General features: G+C 44.9%; 1 protein-coding gene across 3 annotated transcripts in view; it reads right to left on the bottom strand.

Annotated features, from left to right (window-relative positions):
* Positions 1-21,586, bottom strand: part of CACNA1C (calcium voltage-gated channel subunit alpha1 C) — a 784,718-nt gene that overhangs the window by 183,450 nt on the left and 579,682 nt on the right. For all 3 annotated transcript variants that reach the window (XM_056117829.1, XM_056117830.1, XM_056117828.1), the window contains exons 8-9: positions 16,902-17,005; positions 9,114-9,286 (exon numbers count right to left, since the gene is read on the bottom strand). In XM_056117829.1, the coding sequence (XP_055973804.1) occupies positions 9,114-9,286; positions 16,902-17,005 (277 nt within the window). The remainder of the gene's footprint in view (positions 1-9,113; positions 9,287-16,901; positions 17,006-21,586) is intronic.

Genomic DNA, 21,586 nt, shown 5'->3' on the forward strand with positions numbered 1-21,586 from the left:
ATGTGGGGATCACAGAAGAGGGAGAAAGGAAGAGAGAGGAGGGGAATAAGAGAGCTTTAAAGACTAGGAAGATGATGGATCTATTGGAAAGTCAAGAGGTCTGTGAAGATACTGGGAATGACTGTGCCTCTAGTTGGTGGGTAGAAGATGTCCTACTCCAGGCATCAAGAAGCTTCCTTTGGCTGGAAAGGGTGCTGGGAAAACTCCCTGAGTGCCCAAGGATTGAGTAGAAACAGATAAAGGTGCCTCCTGCAGGGTACCTGATAACCTGAAATCCACTGCTTGTGCGGCACAGGCCACAGAAGGCCATCCAAACACCCCCTCCAAGAACTTCCCGTCTTGCTTGAGACTTGAAGGGAAAACAGCCTCTTTGTTCTGCCTTTGCTGGGTTATTGTTTAATTGATAAGCAATCCCAGAAATACAGCTGCTAACTCAATGCTATCAGACCACCAGAGGGATGACGTCTGATGGCTCTGTAGGTAATCCAGCATCTCCCAGAAACTGCAGTGTTGCCTAGCACTGTAACTGGCTCCCATCCTTGTTGCTGCCTGCCACCTCACACCGCTGCCCACCCACACTCCCATCTTGCTGGCTCTGTTCTTACCACAGATGCACAGATGTTTGGCAGTAAAAGTTGGTCCCAGACAAAGGCATATACTGAAAAAAGGTGTGAGACTCCTCCGGTAGCTTTCTCGGCTGGTATTGCCCATATTCTCCAATATAAAACTATTCACTGTATTCAGGCATTTTCTGGGGGTGATTATTTTTATGTCCAGGGAATTTCTCATAAAGACACAGCTCTGTCTACCCCCAGCTAGCTTCTTTCTATTGCACATATGGTCACTCTGTGGCCTGGGCTCTCCATGAATGCCCTAGCACTTCCTTTTATCTAGAAGGGGTGCTAGGAAGCTTCCCTGAGTGTGGAGTGATTTGGAGGAGACAGGCAGAGGTGCTTTACTGTAGGAAAACCCAACAGCCTGGCACCTGGTGCTGATTGAGCCACAGAGGGATTCCATCCAAATGCTCTTTGGCCTTCTCACCCTCCCACTCCTACAGAAGATCTAGTTATCTTCCTGCCAGAGGACATCATGGACTCAACCCGACTCATTTCCACCATCTATCAGGCACCATGTTCCCTCCCTTCTCAAGAATTCCCCACACCTTTCATGGCACTGCAATTTGTCTTCCTTTGCCACACTTTCTGCTCATTTGTATGTGTATAAATGACATGTTCCAAGAGTGAAGAAGGATTCAGAGCTACTGGAGAGAGCAGATGTCATTGAGAGGAAGTCATTAGTGATGCCAACAGGAAGTCACTTCTGGAGAGGCAGAAGAAGGAATCTATTCAAGGTGCCAGTCAAACTTCCCTGTGACATGAGCTTAAGGCAAAGAAGGAGGCATTTGAACCAAAACTCATCTCTTGGACATGCACCACTTGTAGGACTTAAATATGTCATGCTACTCCTGTGTTTTGGGCTCTGCTGGGTAACAGAGACATGAGGTGAATCAGAGTAGGCCACAGAGAAGAAAACTGGGAACCATATCCCCAGAGGCTGTGAGCATAGAGGGAAAATTAAGGAGTGATCTTGTTCATAGAGGTTTGAGAGATCTTTGAGAAGCACCTTGGTATAGGGCAGAGCCCTGCACTGAGTTCAATGGGCCTAGTTTAAGTCCCAAACTAATAATTAGTGCAACTGCCTTGGGTTCCAGTTTACTCACCTTTTTTCTTTTCTTTTTTTGGCTTTTGGACCACACCTTGTGGTACTCGGGGCTTTCTCCTGGGTCTGTACTCAGGGATCACTCCTGGAAGAGCTCAGGGGACCACATGGGATGCCAAGGATTGAACCCCAGGCCAGATGTGCGAAGCAAGCATCCTACCTGTTGAAGGCAAGCATCCTACCTATATGGCCCTCTTCACCTTATTTCTTAGACATCTTTTCAGTATAGAAGATGTTGAGCTCTTATTATGACCAGGGAGAATTAATGCAAGGCACAGTATTGCTCACTGGGGGCTAAGGGAGCATGGAGAGGATCATGAGGGTCAAGATCATCTCTAGTGTGTAATCACAGGTACAGGATCAGAACTGAGCCCAGGGGGGAAACTATGATGTTTACTTATATCCTCAGAGGAAAATACTGAATAAGATTGTCAGAAATTGAGACATGTGGCAGTGAAGTCCTAACCACAAGGTAAGTCCAGGGTAAATACTGATTGTGCTGATTAAAATATGAAAAGGAAAGCTTCAGTAATGATGCACATGCTTTTGATGTGTACATGATGTAAATCAGAGATATTCACATTGCAGCTCTCAAGCCACATGGGGCCCTTTCTTGGGCAACCTGCAGTTCTTGTAAGCCCTCAAATTTCCGTATTTCAATAATACACTATCCTAGACTCTGCGGGGCATGCAGCTGTCATGCGGTTCTGTTGGTTAATGATGATTGCAAAAGTGGCTCCCGAGTCACATAACTGAATACCATTGGCGTAAATATTTAATCCTGCTGATCTATGTGCAAATTCAATGTTGTGGTTCTACCCTTGGTCTGTCTTTTATATGCTCATCCCCGTGAATGTCTCTTAGACTGCAGCCTTTAACAGACTGGAACTGCATTTAAATAGTCTGAATGACATAGTTAGATGATCCATAAATGCTTTTTTTTTTCTTTTGAGGATGAAATACAAAGGAAAAACATTTCTCATCTCACCTTTCTCGCTTTTCCCTCTAGAGCCTATTCCTTATTGGACCCCCCAGAAAATAGACCAGGGATCTTGGAAACAGTGCTTTTACCAATGTCAAAAATTAATGTATGGTTTCTTTGGTTTGATAACTGGTGCTTTCATAAAAGAAGCTCATCCACATGACCCAGCAACTAAGCTTCTTGGCATCTGCCCCAGCGGTCAAAGAACTCTATTCAAAAAAGACATTTGCACTCCTATATTCATTGCAGCATTGAATATAGGAGTCCAGTCAAAGTCTGGAAACAACTCAAGTATCCAAGAACAGATGATTGAATAAAGAAACGATGGCACAAAAACACAATGGAATACAGCTCAGCTGTAAGAAAAGATCAAATCATGCAATTTGCTGCTACGTGGATGGATTGGGAAGTTTGGCTGACTGGAGTTAGTCAGAAGGAGAGGGACAGACACTAAATGATTCCTCTCATATGTGGGGCATAAAGAAACACAGGAAAGGGATAACGGATACCCAAATGCAACAGAAACAGAACTCGTCACTAATAGGACACTTACCACAATGGGGGGAAAAGGGGATGGAGGGAAGGACATAGAGACAATGGTCAAGGGAAGTAGATTCTCTGGTGGAGGGGGTGGTTCTGGACCGCTTTATTCATGAAACCCTACTAGGAATACTTTGGCAAACCAGAGATCCTAAAATAATTTTTTTTAAAAAGGGAAGCTCAACATTGCACAGAGCATGCTCAACATCACACCACTGTTAATCTTAGAGGAAAGGGGCTTGGAGACCAAGATGTAGGGGCTCCCATTTTGGAAGTGACATGGAGGTAACATGGGTAGGCATTTCCATTATCATCTCTCTTTGGTCTTTTTGACCCCGGAACAATTCTGGAGTCTCACAGTCTCCTTTTCTATGAGGAGGTCTCCTTTTCTAAGCATGCCTGTCACCACTTTCAAAGGCAGGTGATTGGCACTAAAAGACTGTCATTGGCGGGGCTGGAACAATAGTACAGTGGGTAGGGCATTTGCCTTGCAGGCGGCCAACCCGGGTTTGATTCACAGCATCCCATATGGTCCCCTGAGCACCGCCAAGAGTAATTCCTGAGTGCAAATCCTTGAGTGCAAATTCCTGAGTGCAAAGTGTAAACCTTGAGCATCGCCGGGTGTGACCCAAAAAGTTAAAAAAAAAAAAGACTGTCATTGTCTACAATGAAGGCTTAAGCAGGGCCCTCCTCCAGGGCCACTGTACGTCTGGCTCACGAGTCCCCTCCTCTGCCCTTCTAGAAAACCTGCACGTGGCTGCCAGCCAGACCAGGCCAACAGCTCTGCAGAGCAAGGCTGAATGTCATTGTGAGTCATACCCAGACTTGAGACTTGGTCCTCAAGCTTCGCTTCTCCCCATTTCACCAAACAGCTCTGGTGCTGGCACACTGACCCCACTGCTGAGCCTCAGGGTGACCACTCATGAGCTCCTTAGATGCCATTGCCTCAGGATTGCACAACTCCAGAGACTGCCTCCGCCCTCCCTTCTCTCTGTCTCTTCTCTAAGACTCCTCTGCTGGCTCTGCCTCCTCATCCAAGCCTTCAGACATCAGGCAGGGCAGACCCTCCAACTGAGACCCCTTCCCCAAGCTGCTTGCATGTCTAACAAGCATTGCAAACTTACAGGCCCGAGAGGGAGGTTTTGCTACTCCTGCCCTGCACTTTACTCCTACCGTGGTCTTTTCTCTATCAGTAAATGACGAGCCCACTTTTTGTTGTCTTTCTTTTAAACCGGGGCTATTCCCAGCAAAGCTCAGTTTGGCACGGCCTGGCTGTGCTTGGAAGGGAGATGCTTGGGGACGGACACTGGACACAAGTGCTCATGCTGAGAGGTGGAGAGTACCTAGTGCCAGGAATGGAACTCAGGCGCTTGTCTTCCTCTGCTACTTCAGCTATTTCTCTGGTCCTGAAGGACCCCCAGTTACTGCTGTTCAGAACAACTGTCCTCCCCTCACTTTGCCCTCTCTCATATCGCCTACCTCAATACCTCCCACCTGGCTCCCGGCCTTCATCTGTGCATGGAAGCGAAGAGTCCTGATACATATACGGTTGTCTTGTCACTACTCAGCTCAGACTTCCAATCACTTTTTGGCTCGTTTCTAATAAAGGTCCGAGTTCTTCCGGTGATTTCCATGACCTGCCCCCTGGTTACTTCACTTGCCTCTCCCTCTTTACCCATTCCCCTCAGACACAGGGCTCCTTTCTAGTCTTCACACCTATCATCCATGCTCTCACCTTGGAACCTTTCTGCTGGCTGTTTCTGTTGCCTGGAATGACTGCTCTTCCCCCAGAGAGCTACATGGTTCATTTCTTTACTCTTCTCAAGGCTTTCCTCACTTCCTCAGCAAGGAGTTTCCTAGCCACTTCACCTAAAATTATAACCTCTCACCTATTTCTGTTTTCCCTCGCCTTCTTACCTTTCTTTCTGCTCTGTATCCTCACAATAATAAAAATTCCATGAAGGCTGAGATTTTTTCATTTCTCTGTTCATTGATACAGCCCCCAGTGCTGATAGCATTGCCTGACACTTCAGGTCTTTAATTGGTGGATGAATGGAGGGAAGATTGAATGAAACAGAACAGCTGTTTCTCGACTTTTTTCTAACCATGGTCTCCTTTGAATCTTCCTTTGACTTGATCCTTTGGCCTGTTTCCTTCCGTTGCTTCCCTACCCAACTGTCCAACTGGCAGACCTCCTAATCTTGCCTCATTCATGGACTTTTACCTGTTGTCTCCTTGGAATATTCTGGGTCTCCACAGAAGGCCGCATTGGCCCCCAGTGGAGAAATACTGAACTAGAATATATTTTTTGGTTACTGGTCACTTCTTTTTGTGATTTTTAAAAATTACTTCACTTATTTAGGAAATGAACCTCAATTATGCCTGTTCTCTCTGTTGTCAACCCAGCCTCTATTTCCTCTCATTCCTCAGTGGTCTTTGTAGATTTCCCCGGAAAACAAATAACGGGGCATCCTAACTGCATGTTTAGTTACCTAGTAATGTTTGTCACTGCATTGTTAACAGCTTTGTCAACCCCCACTCTCACCACGTCTCACACAGTGCTGCTCAGGGATTCTGCCCAGGTTAAAAGCAAAAGTCATCAGTCACTGATAAAGAAAGGTAATGGCCCTTTTTCTTCAAACACCTACTTTATGATCTGACAATAACTGGAACATACATTCTACCATAATCTTTTAGCAATTATACCAAAGATTAAGAAAATGCTTTACTTGAAATACACATATATTGTGTAGCACTTCTCCTCTTATTTCCAAGAGAAAGAAAAGAATTAATGAAAATAAGAATAAGAATATAGTTCCTGGGCCAAAGATGTGTCTTTCCCACAAATCTATGAGAGCTCTAATTCCTTCAGAATCTGAACACAACAACTGTGCTTTTAATAGAACTTCCCCAATAGACACAGTGCTTTGGATTCTTCTCCTGGCTCCATTTCTAAGTCTCACATTGATTTTATTACAAATGTCTTTTTTACTATGCATATCTTGCTATTTTTAGGTCTTGTTACTTTGCCCTATCTCCCTATAACTGTTCTTCTACCACTTCTACAATCAAAGAAGGTATACTCCCAATCTATTCTGCTAGGACATGGTTGATAAGTATGATAAACAGACCCAACAGCTTCCCCAGTCATTAGTACTAGGTGACAGGAATAATGGTCTCCAGATAACGAGTCCATCCATATTTGGGCTGGGGGAAAATCTTGGCAGAGACTGTGTCCTTTGGGGTAAGAAGTTCATCCTGCCCTTCACAAAGTTGAGCCAAAAATGTTGGGAGATGAGCCTCATGTATGAAAACTGTTCCAAGAGCAAGGAAGACTCCATACTGGGAATTCCTTGGGATTTCTTCATTTAATAGGAAAGCCAGGAAAGCATCACACTTCTCTTTGGAATCTCTTGCTTTGGGCAGAGAGCTGATCAACTATGCAGCTTTGAGGATGAAAAGTGACTGCTAAACAAGTCACTGTCACTGTCCTCCCATTGTTCATCGATTTGCTCGAGCAGGCCCAGTAATGTCTCCATTGAGACACTTGTTACTGTTTGGAAAATATGTCACAGGTAGCTTGCCAGGCTTTGCCGTGTGGGCGAGATACTCTCGGTAGCTTCCTGGGCTCTCCAAAAGGGGTGGAGGAATCAAACTCAGGTCAGCCATGTTGGCCGCTTGCAAGGCAAACACCCTACCTGCTGTGCTATCGCTCCAGTCTGCTAAACAAGTAGTGGGTAAAAAATGTTTTTCATAACATACTAAGAAGAAGAATACACATTGCATTTGATGGAGAACTAGTGGTTCCTCTCTGACTTAAGGAGCCAAGATTCCCCATTTCCATCTTCCAGCGGTAGCTTCTCTGTGGTTCACAGGCCAATTTATTTATTTACTGCACTGTTCAGTGCCACAAGCCAACCACCCTATATTGCATCAACAATACAATTGAAGCTGCTGGAAATTTCTCCAGAAGGATTCTCCATAGCATTATTGTCCACTGTTACAATTCGTCAAAGGCTTCATATTCCAACTTGTAAAATTACTTCGTAGAGTGTGCAGATCAGTTATTAAATTATGCTATTACCTGTCCCTGGTGGCTGGGTGTTTTTTTTGTATGTGTTTTAATTTTGTATTTGCATCTTGGGCCTAGCTGGTAAAAAAAGGGAGTAGCTGATGGGTATATTAAGTCAGTCTTTGAAAGGAGGGAGCAGAGATTCTGCTCTTACCATCGTGGGCTCTTTTTTTCCTGTCTTTCTGTACCAGCTCCTTCTTTCAGATTCCCAGTTAGAAGTCAGAGACAAATGAGTCGTAACACTCAGAAACCCAGTGTGGAAGATGGAAAGGTTTGAAACCAGCATCATTAATGTTGACTCAATGATGACAAGAAGTGAAACTCACTATGTTTACATCTATTTGTTAACATGTATATGAAAACACATAACTCCCCCAATACTTCAATTTCCTAACAGAGAACTATTATTTTCCTCTGGGTTATTCTCCTGTCTATTCCATGCTCTTTCTGGCCTCCTTAAGGACAGATGCATTCGAGCAATGGTGGGCACCCCACTTTCCCTTGATTAGTCTCCCAGAGTCCCACTGCCCTATCTACTTAAAGTGCATTATGGGCTTTCTCCCCTTCACTGTCTAACTACAAGTGGAAACCTTCTTTTGGTCAGCCTCTTGATCTGTTCAATTCCTTTGCCGTTCTAAATCCTCAGTGCTTAGGAACACAGTTTTAAGTTAAGTGCTTAGGAGACAGCAAGTATCTACCCAAACAAGAAAAATGAAAGGGGGAGCATTAGCACACAGAAAGAGGAGGAAAGAGCACAGGTGGTGCCACAAAGGATGAGGTCAGATGAGATAAGAGAGGAGTTGGAGAAAGCTCTATGGTCCTCAGTGCACCTTGCAGCACACTCACCTGAGAGAGTTCTTCAAACCCAGAGCTTCTGACACAGTCACCTCGAGTGGGCTCTGAGAGTGTGTACTTCTAACAAGTTCTGAGGAGGTTCCTGTGTGCTTATCAGGGACCACACCCATAAGCAAGGCTACCCTGATGCAAAGTGAAATTTCCATGACTCGCTGTCTTTCCTTTACCTGAGTCAACATTATCTCCCTTTACTACCTGAGCAACAGGCTGTTCAATAGTGCCACATGGAGAACTGAGCTCTTTCCGCTTTCTCTAAGTTGGTTGTTTTCTGTCAAATTCCTCCAGGCTTTCTCAGCCCTTCTACTTAGCATATAGCCAGATCTTATGAGGAAAGTTCAATGGTGCTTGAAAATCAAGGGTCCAAGCCCTAAGCATCTTGTCTCATAGAAAGATTCTTGGTTTAAATTACTCCATTTGGGCCGGAGAGATAGTGCAGCGGGTAGGGCGTTTGCCTTGCACAAGGCCGGCTCAGGTTCGATTCCCGGCATCCCATATGGTCCCCAAGCACCACCGGGACTAATTCCTGAGTGCAGAACCAGGAGTAACCCCTGAGCATCGCTGGGTGTGGCCCCAAAAGCAAATAAATAAATAAATAACACCATTTGAGCAGTTCTGGTGCAGGAAGTCTGGCCCCTGCGCCCCAGCCTGGCCAAAGAGATGGAGAATAGCCTATTTAAAAAATAAAGAGTGCAGCTGAGCAAGATCTGAACGATGTTTTAAAGGCAAAGATTATGAAAAGACTCTGAGGCTTTATAGATCGAGAGCTGTTACTTCATGACACTTGTTCCTAATTTCTAGACGGAGCCAAAGATCGCAGCCAGGGAGATAAATGCCATGCTGGCAGGCCCATTGTCAAGAAAAACCAATAGGGAAGGCTTGTGCCATCCACATGGCCACCTCCTCCCTCCCCCAGAACCCCGCTCAAGACAGAGGGTGGCTGCTCACTGTTTCGGGGCTTCTCCTCATCCATGCCTTCGTCTTCATTCTCAGGGTCGATGTCTTCTGCCTGAGTGATCCAATCCAGGTAGCCCTTGAGGTCTTCTTCCAGCTGCTGCTTCTCTCGAAGCTTTTGGAAATCTCCCCGTGCCTTGGCTTTCTCCCTCTCTTTGGAAAACTCGCTGGTGAGAGAGCAGAGGGGAGGGGCAGGGGATTGCAGAAGTGGAGTGGGCAGGACACGAAGGAAAGATGAAGATAAGAGAAAACCACAGTATTAGTTGCTTTGCACTGAAAAACCCACCCCTGCACCCCTAATTCCCACAAAGAGCTCTCTCCAGTCACCCTCCCACCCCATTTTGTATTTACTCTCACATAGCTGGAAAGTGGCAGAAGGGAACAGTCTTAGAACAGGAAATGAGAGTATAAAAGAATGGATAAAATATACTCCCCCCCCCTTTTTAATGGATTATGCTCACAGACTTTGCCTTTCAATGTTGTGACTGTTACACAGTGACCTGGAAACCTCTCCCAAATAAAGATCCCCAAAGCCTCCACATCTGATAGGTAACATGACCTGCCATTTCCTCCAGTATTGGGTGGCAGCTGAAAAATCTCACAAAGGTCACTGGGTGACTAGAGGTGTCAGCACAAGCGAGGTGCTGATGTCCACTCACCAGCTATGCACATCACTTCCCAACTTGGCTCGAAGGATATTTCCTTGGTGGCTTGAAATTGGCCATGATGGGGCTATTTTTACCATGGAAATGGGCAAATATTTCAGACCAGGACTTTCCCCCTCAAAAGACCAACTGTTCAATATTTACCAGCTCACTATTTGATTTAAGACTCAGGAGATGTAATCACCTCAATCTCTAGTATCATTACTAGTTTGATTTGCCCCTTTTAGCATGCCTGGAAGGATTTCTAATACAGATACAGTTCATTTTCACATGGAGATATAAATGAGGATTCCAAATACAAGAAAATGTCCTGGGGCCTGCCCTTTTGGTTAAAAAGGAAATCTAATCAGAATGGAAAAATATATAAAATCAAAATGACATGGAAGTTAAATGATGCATTCAGTTTAAATTAATAATGAGCAGGATTGGAATTTGATTGAGATTTGCTTGAAGAGCCTATTGAAAAATTTCTGACAGAATTTGGCTCTTTCTTTCCTAATTTTCTATGATTCGGTTCATAGAGAGAGTGTGTGTTTGTGTGTGTGTGTGTGTGTGTGTGTGTGTGTGTGTGTGTGAGAGAGAGAGAGAGAGAGAGAGAGAGAGAGAGAGAGAGAGAGAGAGATGAACTGGAAATCTTGGTATACCTAGAACTGTTTTAGTTCTTAAAGACATGATGACTCATATTCTCACCAATTTGGGGATATAAGCTTCAGAAACCATCTTGAAAGATTTCTTACACCAAATACTCTAGAGGAAAGGCACCCTGAAGTGAGGACACACCAACAAATCTCAGGGAAACTAAGGTGCAACTTCTGAAGCCACTTAGTCATGTACAGGTGGCTAGACACACCTCATGTCTAATATTTGCATTGTGTTTTTGTCATGTAGGAGAGCACTGATTTCAGCACTCGCATTTCTATGAGAAAGTGGGGTTGAAACTAGGGAACTTTAAATTGGGAGACACAGAGGCTCTCGAGTTAACAACTTCTCCTCAATTGCTGCCTTAATGATGCTCTGGCTTCGATGGAATTTTCTTCCTAGATTTGATTGAATCCAATTCTAATTGGATTGAACTTGCACTTTCTTAGAATTTCTGCCAACTGGCGGGCATCTCCATTTCCTTCCAAGGGAGTTTAATGACTGGGAAAGGGGCTGGATTGACAACCCATAATAAAGATGGGATCTGTGACTTGCTTTGCTCCCTCCCTGCCTTTCTGTTGGTGAGGGGCCTGGGCAAGTCCCGTGTCAGGCCTCCCTGGTTCACTGTCTGGAGAGTCACTTCACAAAGCACTTTCCTCCCTAGGAAATCAGCTGCACCAGCTACACTTTCAGGGCCCCTGTCTTGACCCTCTTTCAGCTCATACACAATAGCACCCCTCATTCCTTTTCTGTGGCCTGAGTTTGGGTTTGTAAAATGACTCAAACTCACCAAGGGTTCACTTTAGCTCTTCAAGGTTATTTTGTAGTGGGTTTGAGTCCAAGTTACAAAACAGCTACCCCTCCTGCTTCTGGAGCTGGGAGAACAGGAGTGGGATCAAACTAGATCAGGACAACTGACCCAGTCCTGGGTTATAGCATCTTCCAGTGATATGAAAGCCAGTCATCCATATCCTTACTACCTCTAGGGATCCCAAACAAACACTGGCAGAGGAAGTGGGGGAGGATGAAACCAAGAGGTATATCTTTTTGACACTGGGGCAGATCTAATGCCCCACTGGTTCCCTGTAGCTCCCATGAAAGGCACAGCACAACCCGGTTTGCAGCTGTGTGAAAAGTGAGTTGAGGTTTCCCCTTCTAGACCCCTCATGGTAAGGGATTTTTCTCAGTGGCAGTGTCTGACTCCTTTTATTGCCTAACCTGGATGCCAGCCACGTGTTTGCTCCAGGGACTGAGCTAATGAAGACACACAGTACTAACCTGACAGGCTGCGTGGGGCACAGGGACGGGAGGCTGCTAGACAGTCAGTCACAGTGTTGGGATTTGTCATAAGACTGGAGCACAGCTCTTGTCAGCAACGGTCAATGTTAAAGCCGAGGTCAGGAGTGGGGACACAGGGGGCTCAGAATTTTAAAGCACGCCCAGAGGGAGGTGCAGGTAGAAAATCCAATCTCTACAGCTGTCCTGCTCTCGGTTCTCAGATAATCAAAACAGTCAATCCTCATTATTCATAGTTTTCATATCTGCAAAATGGTCTGGATGCTAAAATTTACATGTCACCCTCAAATCAACACTCTGAAGCCTTCGCAGTCATTTGCAGAGAGGCACAAAGCTAGATTACATTTCCGGCGGGGGTCAAATGAGGTGACAGCTTGCCTGATTTCAGTGATCAGACTTGCAGCAAGTACCTTGCCTGCGGTCTGTTAGTACCTTTTCAACTTTTTTCCCCTATTTGTTCTTTTTGCGAGTGATTTTACATTTGAAATGGACTCCAAACACAGTGCTGAAGTACCGTCCAGTGTTCCTCAGGGTGTGACAGCAGAAAATAGTGCACGTGTCATGTAGCATGAGGTAGTTGGTGAGAGTTCAATGTTGGTGAGTGAATAATATTATGTAAGATGTCCTTAAACAGAAAGACACCAAACATGTCTACGTTCTGACTAGCTAACAACAACAACACAGAAAAGATCGTAGGCTCACAGGAAACTAATCTTGTGTTTCTTCTAAGAGCACTGGTTCAGAATTTGCCAATCTGGTGTCTTTGATGACTTTAGAGATGATCACTGAACACCTGGAAAATTATGAATTGATTCTACAGGGTCACCTCTTCTGCCACTTCCACAAGGCAGGTAGATGTACAGCCTTGCTTTCATTTCCTTCTGAACTTGGACACTGCTTGTTATCATAGGTAACACTTTCCAGTTCACTTTCAAGGAGTAAAAGCTCAGCTTCTGGAAGGAGAGAGATATGCTCATCTCCTGGTTGGAAAAAAGTCTACATGACAATCCATAATACATCGAAGAGGCCCCAGCTCACTTAAAAACCAAAAGGAACCTGATTCCAGAGTCTGGGAACTTCCACTGGATTCCAGGTCCAAGTGCAAAATTGAGAATCACTTCATCGCTATTTTAATTCTAATAGGGCAGAGATAGTGATTTCTGAAGGGGAAAGTAAATGTAACAATATTCTTAGCTGTATTAGTCCTGTGGCTTATGAGGACCAACAGTTAATGAACATGAAACACCTTTGGACAAATGCACATGTCAGGTGTTCTGGATGAATGGCCCAGATAAAGGGTGCCAAACCCTCAGTGACCAAAACCTCTGAACTCCCGCCTTTGAAGTGGAAGCACATCCTCTTCCCTCCTTTGAGGAGAAGACCATCCTAAGCACATTTAACCTTACCTAAGTGACTGAAAAACATAATTTATGATAATGAGTTACTGAGCTTGGCTGTGAAATATTATCCTTAATTGATGGATTTTATGACACTCACTTCCAGAATACTTCAAGACTATGGTGCTTTTTGTGTGGAAGACTGCTCCCTCATCAACTGGGAAGATCTTTAGGGATGCCCAACTTTTCCCCAGCTAGTGTTTCAGCCATCCCGGTGGTTCCCCACAGGATCCTTTCTTCCCCATCGCCTGTTTCCAGTTATCTGCACTTAGGTCACTTCTGCTCAAAGCTTCTCTTCCTCCTCGAATCTTCTACTCCTACCTTCCTCACTTCTTGACTAAAATTTAAAAACATGGACTAACCAATGGTTCTGAGGACAACATCACCTGGAGTAGAGGCTATGGATTCAAGTTGCTCAGGTATAATCCTGGGTTTCCTATTTTCACCTGTTAAAATTTAGGTACTTCCCTCAAGATCTCATTTCTTTTCTGTAAAATGAAGTAGAATAATTCTATCTCGTAGGGGTTCTTTGAGTAATAATTGATCTCATCTTCCTAAATAACCAACCACACAGCCTGATATTGAGAGTGCTGGTTACTATTAAAGCTATTGGGGCTTGTTTTTTTTTTTTTTTGGTTTTGATTTGGGCCACACCTGACAATGTTCAGGGGGTACTCCTGACTCTTTACTCATGAATTACCCCTGGCAGTGTTTGGAAGACATACAGAATGCCAGAGATTGAACTCAGGTTGGCCACATGCAAGGTGAATACTCTACCTACTGTACTATCCCTCTGGCCCCATTGTTAGTGAATTTTAGAGTACTAAGAAACTTTTTTCAGTGATTTCCAAAGCTTGCCTTAAATCAGAAGTCTGATGAATGAATGAGTAAACATTCTACTAGTATTCTTTTGATGACTATTACGTTGCTTCTTGACTAGCCAAGAAACTGACTGCAAACTGAAACAACTCTTGCCCTGTGGTGAGCCAACAGGAATCCGATTTCAGGTTTGGTCACTACATGGAACTAGGGCAGCCCTCCCCAGTTCTCTTGATATTTTGTAAGAGGCCTTCTGAAGCCAAGGAGGTAGATGCCTGCCCACAGGCCTTCTTTATTCAGGCAGAAGGCCTGATTTTAATCAGGGTTGGAGAGATGTTCTAGAAAATCTCTTGGAACTGCAGGGAACAGGCCTTGGGAATCAAGGCCTTGGGAAGTAGGTGTCAGGACAGTCTTCAGGAGAGACCAAAGACTCTTAGTTTAAAAGGTTTTGAGTCCTTAAAGTGCCTTTTCAAAATCAACTAACTTTTCTGAGTATTATGACATGTTATGGTAGATGTTTATATACAACCCATCTTATTGGGATTGAGTCAGGCCAAGATATGGCTCACCAACAGTAGCTGTCACTTCACTTTTCAGCTTTGAGACCACCAGGAAGAAAAATGTTTGCATTTGTGTGGGAGGCAAAAAAAATGAATGTGGGCAGTTACTGTGCTTCAGTGGGGTCCTGCCAGTCTAGTGCTATTCACTCTCCATTTTAGATTCTGACAGGGAGGAGGTTCACTTGCTCAGATATGTTCTTAACCTCTTGGGAAAGAATTTCACATTTTAATGGTTCAACATAGGGGATTGAACTAATAAGTTCAAACTCAAGCACTGTGTGTCTGTCTTACTGGGAAGTGAGGAGAAACCAGGCCGTGCTGGATTCAGGCCCTGGGCTGACATTTTACAAATCATATAACATCCCTGAGCTCATGTGCCTCACCTTAAAAAGGGCAGAAGTAGTTCTAGTATTTGATGACTTTATATGATAATTCTAGTGATGCCAGGCACCCCGTGAACTATGATCATTGTCATGATAAGTCCATTGTCCAGTACCTACTGTTTGTGAGGTAGTTACACAAATGATCTAAATCTACATTGCAACAACATGGAGGTTGGTATAATATTCTTTCTGTCATATGCGTAACTACATGTTACACTTTTCAAAGGTGGCAGTGTCCAATATGATGTATCCAGCAAGGGCAGAGTTAACTTCTATCTTGAGTAGGCGTGATGAAGTGAATTTTTTCCACTGTTTCTTGGATATTCACAAATAGACACAGGGACATTTTCTTGTGTTGGGACATAAATAGGAAAGCCTTCCAGGCAACTAATCATGAGATTATATTGTCCTACTCATTAGCTTTACCTTTCCTCAAGGGTATGCTCATCCTGAGGGACTTTTCTTTAGCAAATAGCATTGTGTTGGCATGGTCATTCACAGGTCACATTCCACAAGAAGGGGTAAGGAAAAATAAAATCCTTCCTTCACCCAATTTCCAAGACTCCTACATTTTATTAGACTGAAGCAGGAGGTTGGGAGTAGTTATTCATATACTGAATAAAAAGGAAGAGCAAACTCTCTCCTTATATATGATTTTGTCCCAGCCATATGTCTCTAGAAATTTAGGAAAGGTTATTCAAAGTAGCGGAGCTGAAGAGATTGTCCCCTTCCCAGCATAGCAAAGGCAGCAGAGTGAACACCCATGAGCTTGTCACCAGGAGCATTTAGGTGTTAGGCTTTGGTGTGGCTGGCATGAACTCTGGAGGAAGAATTAGAGCTGAGGATATTCAATGAGACTCCCTGGTGGACAATAGCCTCCCAAATGCTATCAGGGACTCCAACCCGATCCTCTGTCTGCCTCTTTTTTACTTCATCTGAGAAAAGGCTGAAAGTTGGTAGATTTGATACTTGTCACCAACTACAAGCCTGAAAAGCAAAATAAATTCCATCTCCTCTATTTATAAATAGCATATGGCTTTAAACAGCATTTTTCACTTTTCAAATCAGAAAAGTGAATCGCAGAGGTGGAATACTCAGTCTATAAATCAGAGGCAAGGATGTATTTATTTATCTTCTAAATCCAATTCTTACTCTGGGCGTGCTCCACACCCAATGAAGGGTGATCTAAAATCTTTGCTGTTAGTCTGTTACCAACTGTGACTGGCTCAAGTGAACAGGCAAAGTGTATGTTCAAAGCACACAAACTAGGACTCTCCAATTCCTACTTCCAAGCTCCCTTTCAACAGTATCACTAAGCTACTCTGGAGGTACAAGGTAAAGCACCTGCCCACTGAACAGTGACTTGGGGGCAGTGGGGTTTTGGGTGAGCTGATGAGAGCCAGGTGAGACTATATGTCTCAGGGTGAAACCCTAACCCACGGATTGTACTTGTTGACCCTCTGCTCAGCCAGGCCAAGGACATTCACTTCAAGGCTCCTCAGGTGACCCCTTATCCCAGGTTCATCAGAGCCAGAAAAAGAAGAAAGCCAGGAATAGTACAAAGAGTAAATAAAATAAATGGAAAAATCAAGACCTTTTTCCTTGGTCCTGCTTACCCGCTAAGAACACCGAGAACCAAGTTAAGTACAAAAAATGACCCTATGATGATTAGTGTAACAAAATAGATCCAGGGCCAGTCCCTTCCTACGGCATCATTGACCTGGAAGAATGGAATGATAGTTAGTGGGGCACACTCAGCAGCTGAGCATGGCCAAGCGCCCACTGCCCACTCCCAGACACTGACCCAACAGCACTGGGACCCAAGGACCCTCCTGGAGCACATTAGAGGCCAAACAGCTTGCCAGTCAAGGGGTCAGAATTTGGGGTTTAATGGACACCGTTTTTGTCTGTTTTTCCTGGGTCTGTTAGGGTCTCATCCCTGAGGATCCTGGTGATGGAGACAGTGGAACCTGGGCCCTTGCTCAGCTGCGTTGTAAAGAGGACATAGAAATAGTCAGCTTACCCGCTCAACACACCGAGAACCAGATTTAGAACGAAAAAGGATCCAAAGATGACCAGACTGACAAAATACACCCAGGGTAACTCATAGCCCATAGCGTCCTGCATCTGGAAAGATGAAGGAAAGTTAGGAAAGAGAGAAAGCAGAATTGGGTTATAGCCAGGAAACAGTGTGAACAGCAGCCAGAGGAGACAAAGGAGTGGAATCGGGTTCTGTCTGCATGGGCAGGGGTCCACTGTTACCTTCTGCATCATTTATTTTTTAAATATTTTTCCTTGATCATGAGCTGAACTTAAGGGAACCTTGGTTCTGTTATAAGAGGAATCTTATCTGACTCACTGTTGTTAAAGTTTTTGAAAAAGTTCCTCAATACCTACTATCTACTAAACAGGTGGGTCACCTCCTGGGATTTTAGCTCAGTGGTATTTGATCTTGCCATTACATTCTTTTCTTTTTATTTTTTTCTTTTTGGGTCACACCCACCAACGCTCAGGGGTTACTCCTGGCTCAGCACTCAGCAATTACTCCTGGCGGTGCTTGGGGGACCTTATGGGATGTCAGGGATTGCACCCGGCCTTACCTGCTGTACTATCACTCCAGCCCTTGCCATTATATTATTCACTGTACCCCTGTACCCAGAGACCCTGAGCTTCGTGTGTGAAGTGCCTCTAGCTCTTACCAATAGAGCAGAAGATCTGAAACCATCTGATGAGGTATAGGGAGGGAAATCTTTCCTAAAAGGCTTTCTACCTTAACCCTAAACTGAGTGCAGAATTTAGAGGCAAAACTGCAGTGTTTCATAAGCTCTATAGTCAACAGGGCAGAAAAGACAGAGACTTAAGTATATACTCAGAGAACAATTCCTACACCTGCAACCACAGTGTAGTGAGAAGCCGTCCTTAATCTGGAGTCTGGAACTTGCACCCCACGGAGTAATGAAGATCCTCCATAAAAGGATATAACTGCTGTAGTAGTTGAAGGCTAGAGCGATATAGCACAGCGGGTAGGGCATTTGCCTTGCATGCAGTCGATCCAGGTTCGATTTCTCCGTCCCTCTCGGGAAGCACAGCAAGCTACCAAGAGTATCCTGCAAGAGAGCCTGGCAAGCTCCCAGTGGCGTATTCGATATGCCAAAAATAGCAACAACAAGTCTCATAATGGAGACATTACTGGTGCCCGCTTGAGCAAATCGATGTGCAATGGGAGGACAGTGCTACAGTGCTACAGTACTTGAAGGCAGTGCCCTGCACAAAGCAGATGTAAATGTTTCGGTAAATGTTTCCCTGTTGGAGCTGGCTAGAATGGACTGTAGAGAGTCACTGTGTTTCCTTTTCCACTCGAAAGTTCTATAACTTCATGATGGCATCTTGGAATTGACCATGGTGGATGAAGTAGACAAACACAAGAGAGCAGCCCAAACCCTACTCTTGGCCCCCAAGAGGTTGTTGAACATTTCCCAGCACTATCCTGGTGAGAGGTTAGATGTGACATAGAATCACAGAGCAGTGACAATTTTTGTCAGGGAAGAAATTTACTCTGACTTAGCATCTCAAATCTCTTTGCATGGATGTTTCCAAACAAGGGTTTAGTTTTATCATCTTCAAATTAACTTCAACTCTGTCCATGGGAAATAAGTTTACAGAAACTCTAATTCCCAAAACACAACTGGTCCTGAATGCTTTTCCTCAGTGGGTCCCAAAATGTGGTCTATGGGCCCGCTACACTGGTGGCATCTGTTTAGAAATGCATAGAGTTGGGACTGACCCTGAAGTTCTGGGGGTTGATCCAACAACCCGCAGTTTAACCCTACAAGTGAGCCTGATGCAAATTAAGATTTGAGGACCACCAATGTCCAGCACTCTCTCTAGAGTTCCCACCACAGACCAAGTCCTGTGCCACCCTCTACCCTATGCTGTGGCACAATTCCATAAACTGCCAGCATCAGAATCACCTGGGGAATGGTTCACTGAACAGAGTCCTGTGACTACAGGTTAAACCTCCAGGTGATTCTAAAACACTTCTATCAGTTTCTAACTACTGACACTTGCTGCAAGTAGAGTTACAGATGTGCCAGTCACTTGCTCCTTTCGGCCCCCAGGGTTTCTCCATTCTGAGATAACTTTCTATGTATGCTGGATTAATATTAGGCTTTTGGGATGTTGCTGTGAAATGAGGGGGAAATTATGAAAGACCTGCCTAGTCTCACTGGTTTAAAAAGTTACATCCCATTGCCCTGCCACAGAGGCAGGGGGGATGGGGGGATAGGGGTGGGGGGGATATTATCCATGGTGGTGGAAAATGGGCACTGGTGGAGGGATGGGTATCTGATCATTGTATAATCGAAACCCAAGCACAAAAAATTGTAAATCTGCAACTGTACCTCATGGTGTTTCACTGATATAAAAAAAATATAAAAAAACGTTACATCCCAAAAGGTTCTTTCCAAATCTATTCAGATCTATCCAATTACCATACCTTGGTTAGAGAAAGCTACCAGGAGCAGAAATAGTAGAGAGTATAAAAAATGGTCTCAAGGACCTGGGGACCATTGGTTTGAACTGTGTCCAGGTGAAAAAGAAGATCTTACAATACTAATTCAATGTCATCATTAAATTCATCATTAAATTTTACCGATTCGATTGAGCCAGCACTAGTAACATCTCACAACAAATTGTGAGACTTGTTGTTACTGTTTTTGGCATTTGAATACATCACAGGTAGCTTGCCAGGCTTTGCCGTATGGGCGAGATACTTTTGGTAGCTTGCTGGGCTCTCCGAGAGGGGCACAGGAATCGAACCAGGGTCTGCTGCATGCAAGGCAAACGCTCTACCCACTGTGCTATCGCTCCAGCCCATTATGTCCTACTCCCATCTTTCCATAGCACTTTCTAATGGTCCAAACTGTTCTCTAATGCTAGCTGCTTGTCTTTCCTGCTAAACGGTACAATAAAGTAGGCATTCCTTATTTGATTTGTTCACCTGCATACCCCAGCACCATGAGCACCACCCTGCATGTGACAGGTAGCTCGGAAATGTTGAGCAAATAATTGAATTTGATACACGCAGGTGTTGAGCTTGCTACTAGAGGAGACAGAGAAGAGGCAGTCCAGTGCTTGTGGCAAGGCAGTTATGGAAGCACAGAGAATGCGGCCACAAGAAGTTGGAGCCACAACCAGAGGCAGAGCCAGGCTGGACTGGTATTGTGGGATCACCAAAGGCAAAAGGAGTCATGAGCAAGAAGGAAAGCCGGAGGCCTCATGATCCTGGGCTGGGAATGGGGTTCCCTAAGAACCTGGCAAGTGTTAAAAATAGAGCTGACAGCTGTAAAGCCATCCTGAGTCTGGATGGAGGATTTTCCCCGTGGTGGATACTAAAATAGCCAGCCATACCACAGCTGTTGGGAAAGGCAGGGCGGAAAGGTCTATGCGTCAGACCCTGCTCCCCTCAGAGAGATCCCAGGAGTCTCCTCTAACCAGGGCTGCCAAGGAAACTGTGCCTGGAAGGGGAAAGTCAGTAGAAGTCTCCACTTAAGAGAAGAGAAACAACTGGCCAGCACAAGGAAGGGCAGGACAGTGAATGAACTGGGGGAGAAGTGCATGAGAGCCACGTGACACCAGTGGACCCCAGGCCACATAAAGAGGCTGATCAGGTCATGCAGAGGATGCCAGCATCGCCACATCACCTTTAGTTGCAGGACACTTTGACACAAACTTTTCTTGCTTAATTTTTGGGCCACAGCTGGCTGTGTTCACGGTTTACTCCTGATTCTGCTGCACTCAGGGATCACTCCTCATGGCTCAGGGGACCAACGTGAAGTGCTGAGACTTGAACCTGAGTCAGCCACATGCCAGGCACATTTTTCTTAGACTTAACATAATCTTAGAGGCCACATGTGTTCAATTAGTATTTATGGAGTGCCTACTACCACGCGCAAGACATTGTGTTCTGGGGTCTGGAAAGATAGTACAGCAGGTAGAATGCTTGCCTAGGATGCAGTGGACCCAGGTTCAATCACTGGCACCCTATACGGTTGCCCAAGCATTACCAAGAGTGATCCTGGAGCACAGAGCGACAAGTTAGCTCTGAGAGCGGCTGCGCATGCCCCCTCTCCATTTTTTAAAATAAAATTTTAAGATAAAAGATTTTAAAAATTCTATAAACAACTCTAAAGGTGCAGGAAAGTTCTTCTGGGGAAATCTGGATCCTGATCACTAACCCTCTGCATGGTCAACCCTGCCATGATGGTTGGAAGCCCCTCCCTCTTCCTTAAATTACTGCTTCTTTACTGTTCTGGGAGGGAGGACAGATCAGGTTCTCCTGAGGAAAACTGTGGACTCCCACAAGAAAGAGAAACAGATCTTCAGCACACTATATCCATCTCCACAAGGTACCAAACTGGTACCAACCTGCCTTCTCTGTGCTAAAACACTTTCTCCATGTCCCTGGGGTAGCATGAGAGGCTAAAGAGTCCATTCTGAGAGAGTCCCTTAGCTGCCGCCTGGACCTAGGCCTTCTCAGCTTCCTCAAGAGAACTGGAGCCCCCCAGTCCCAGGGGCCATGGCATGTGCACTCTGGTCACCCTAACGGAGCTGCCTGAGGAACCCAGTTTTTGGAGAGTGGGAGCAAGGGCTGCTTGGTGCTAACCCAGTTGCTTGACATGAAATCACTCCCGCCTGCTTCTTCAGATC

The sequence above is a fragment of the Sorex fumeus genome, unplaced genomic scaffold (genome assembly GCF_029834395.1).
Source record: "Sorex fumeus unplaced genomic scaffold, SorFum_2.1 ptg000036l, whole genome shotgun sequence".
In the NCBI taxonomy this organism is placed as follows: domain Eukaryota; kingdom Metazoa; phylum Chordata; class Mammalia; order Eulipotyphla; family Soricidae; genus Sorex; species Sorex fumeus.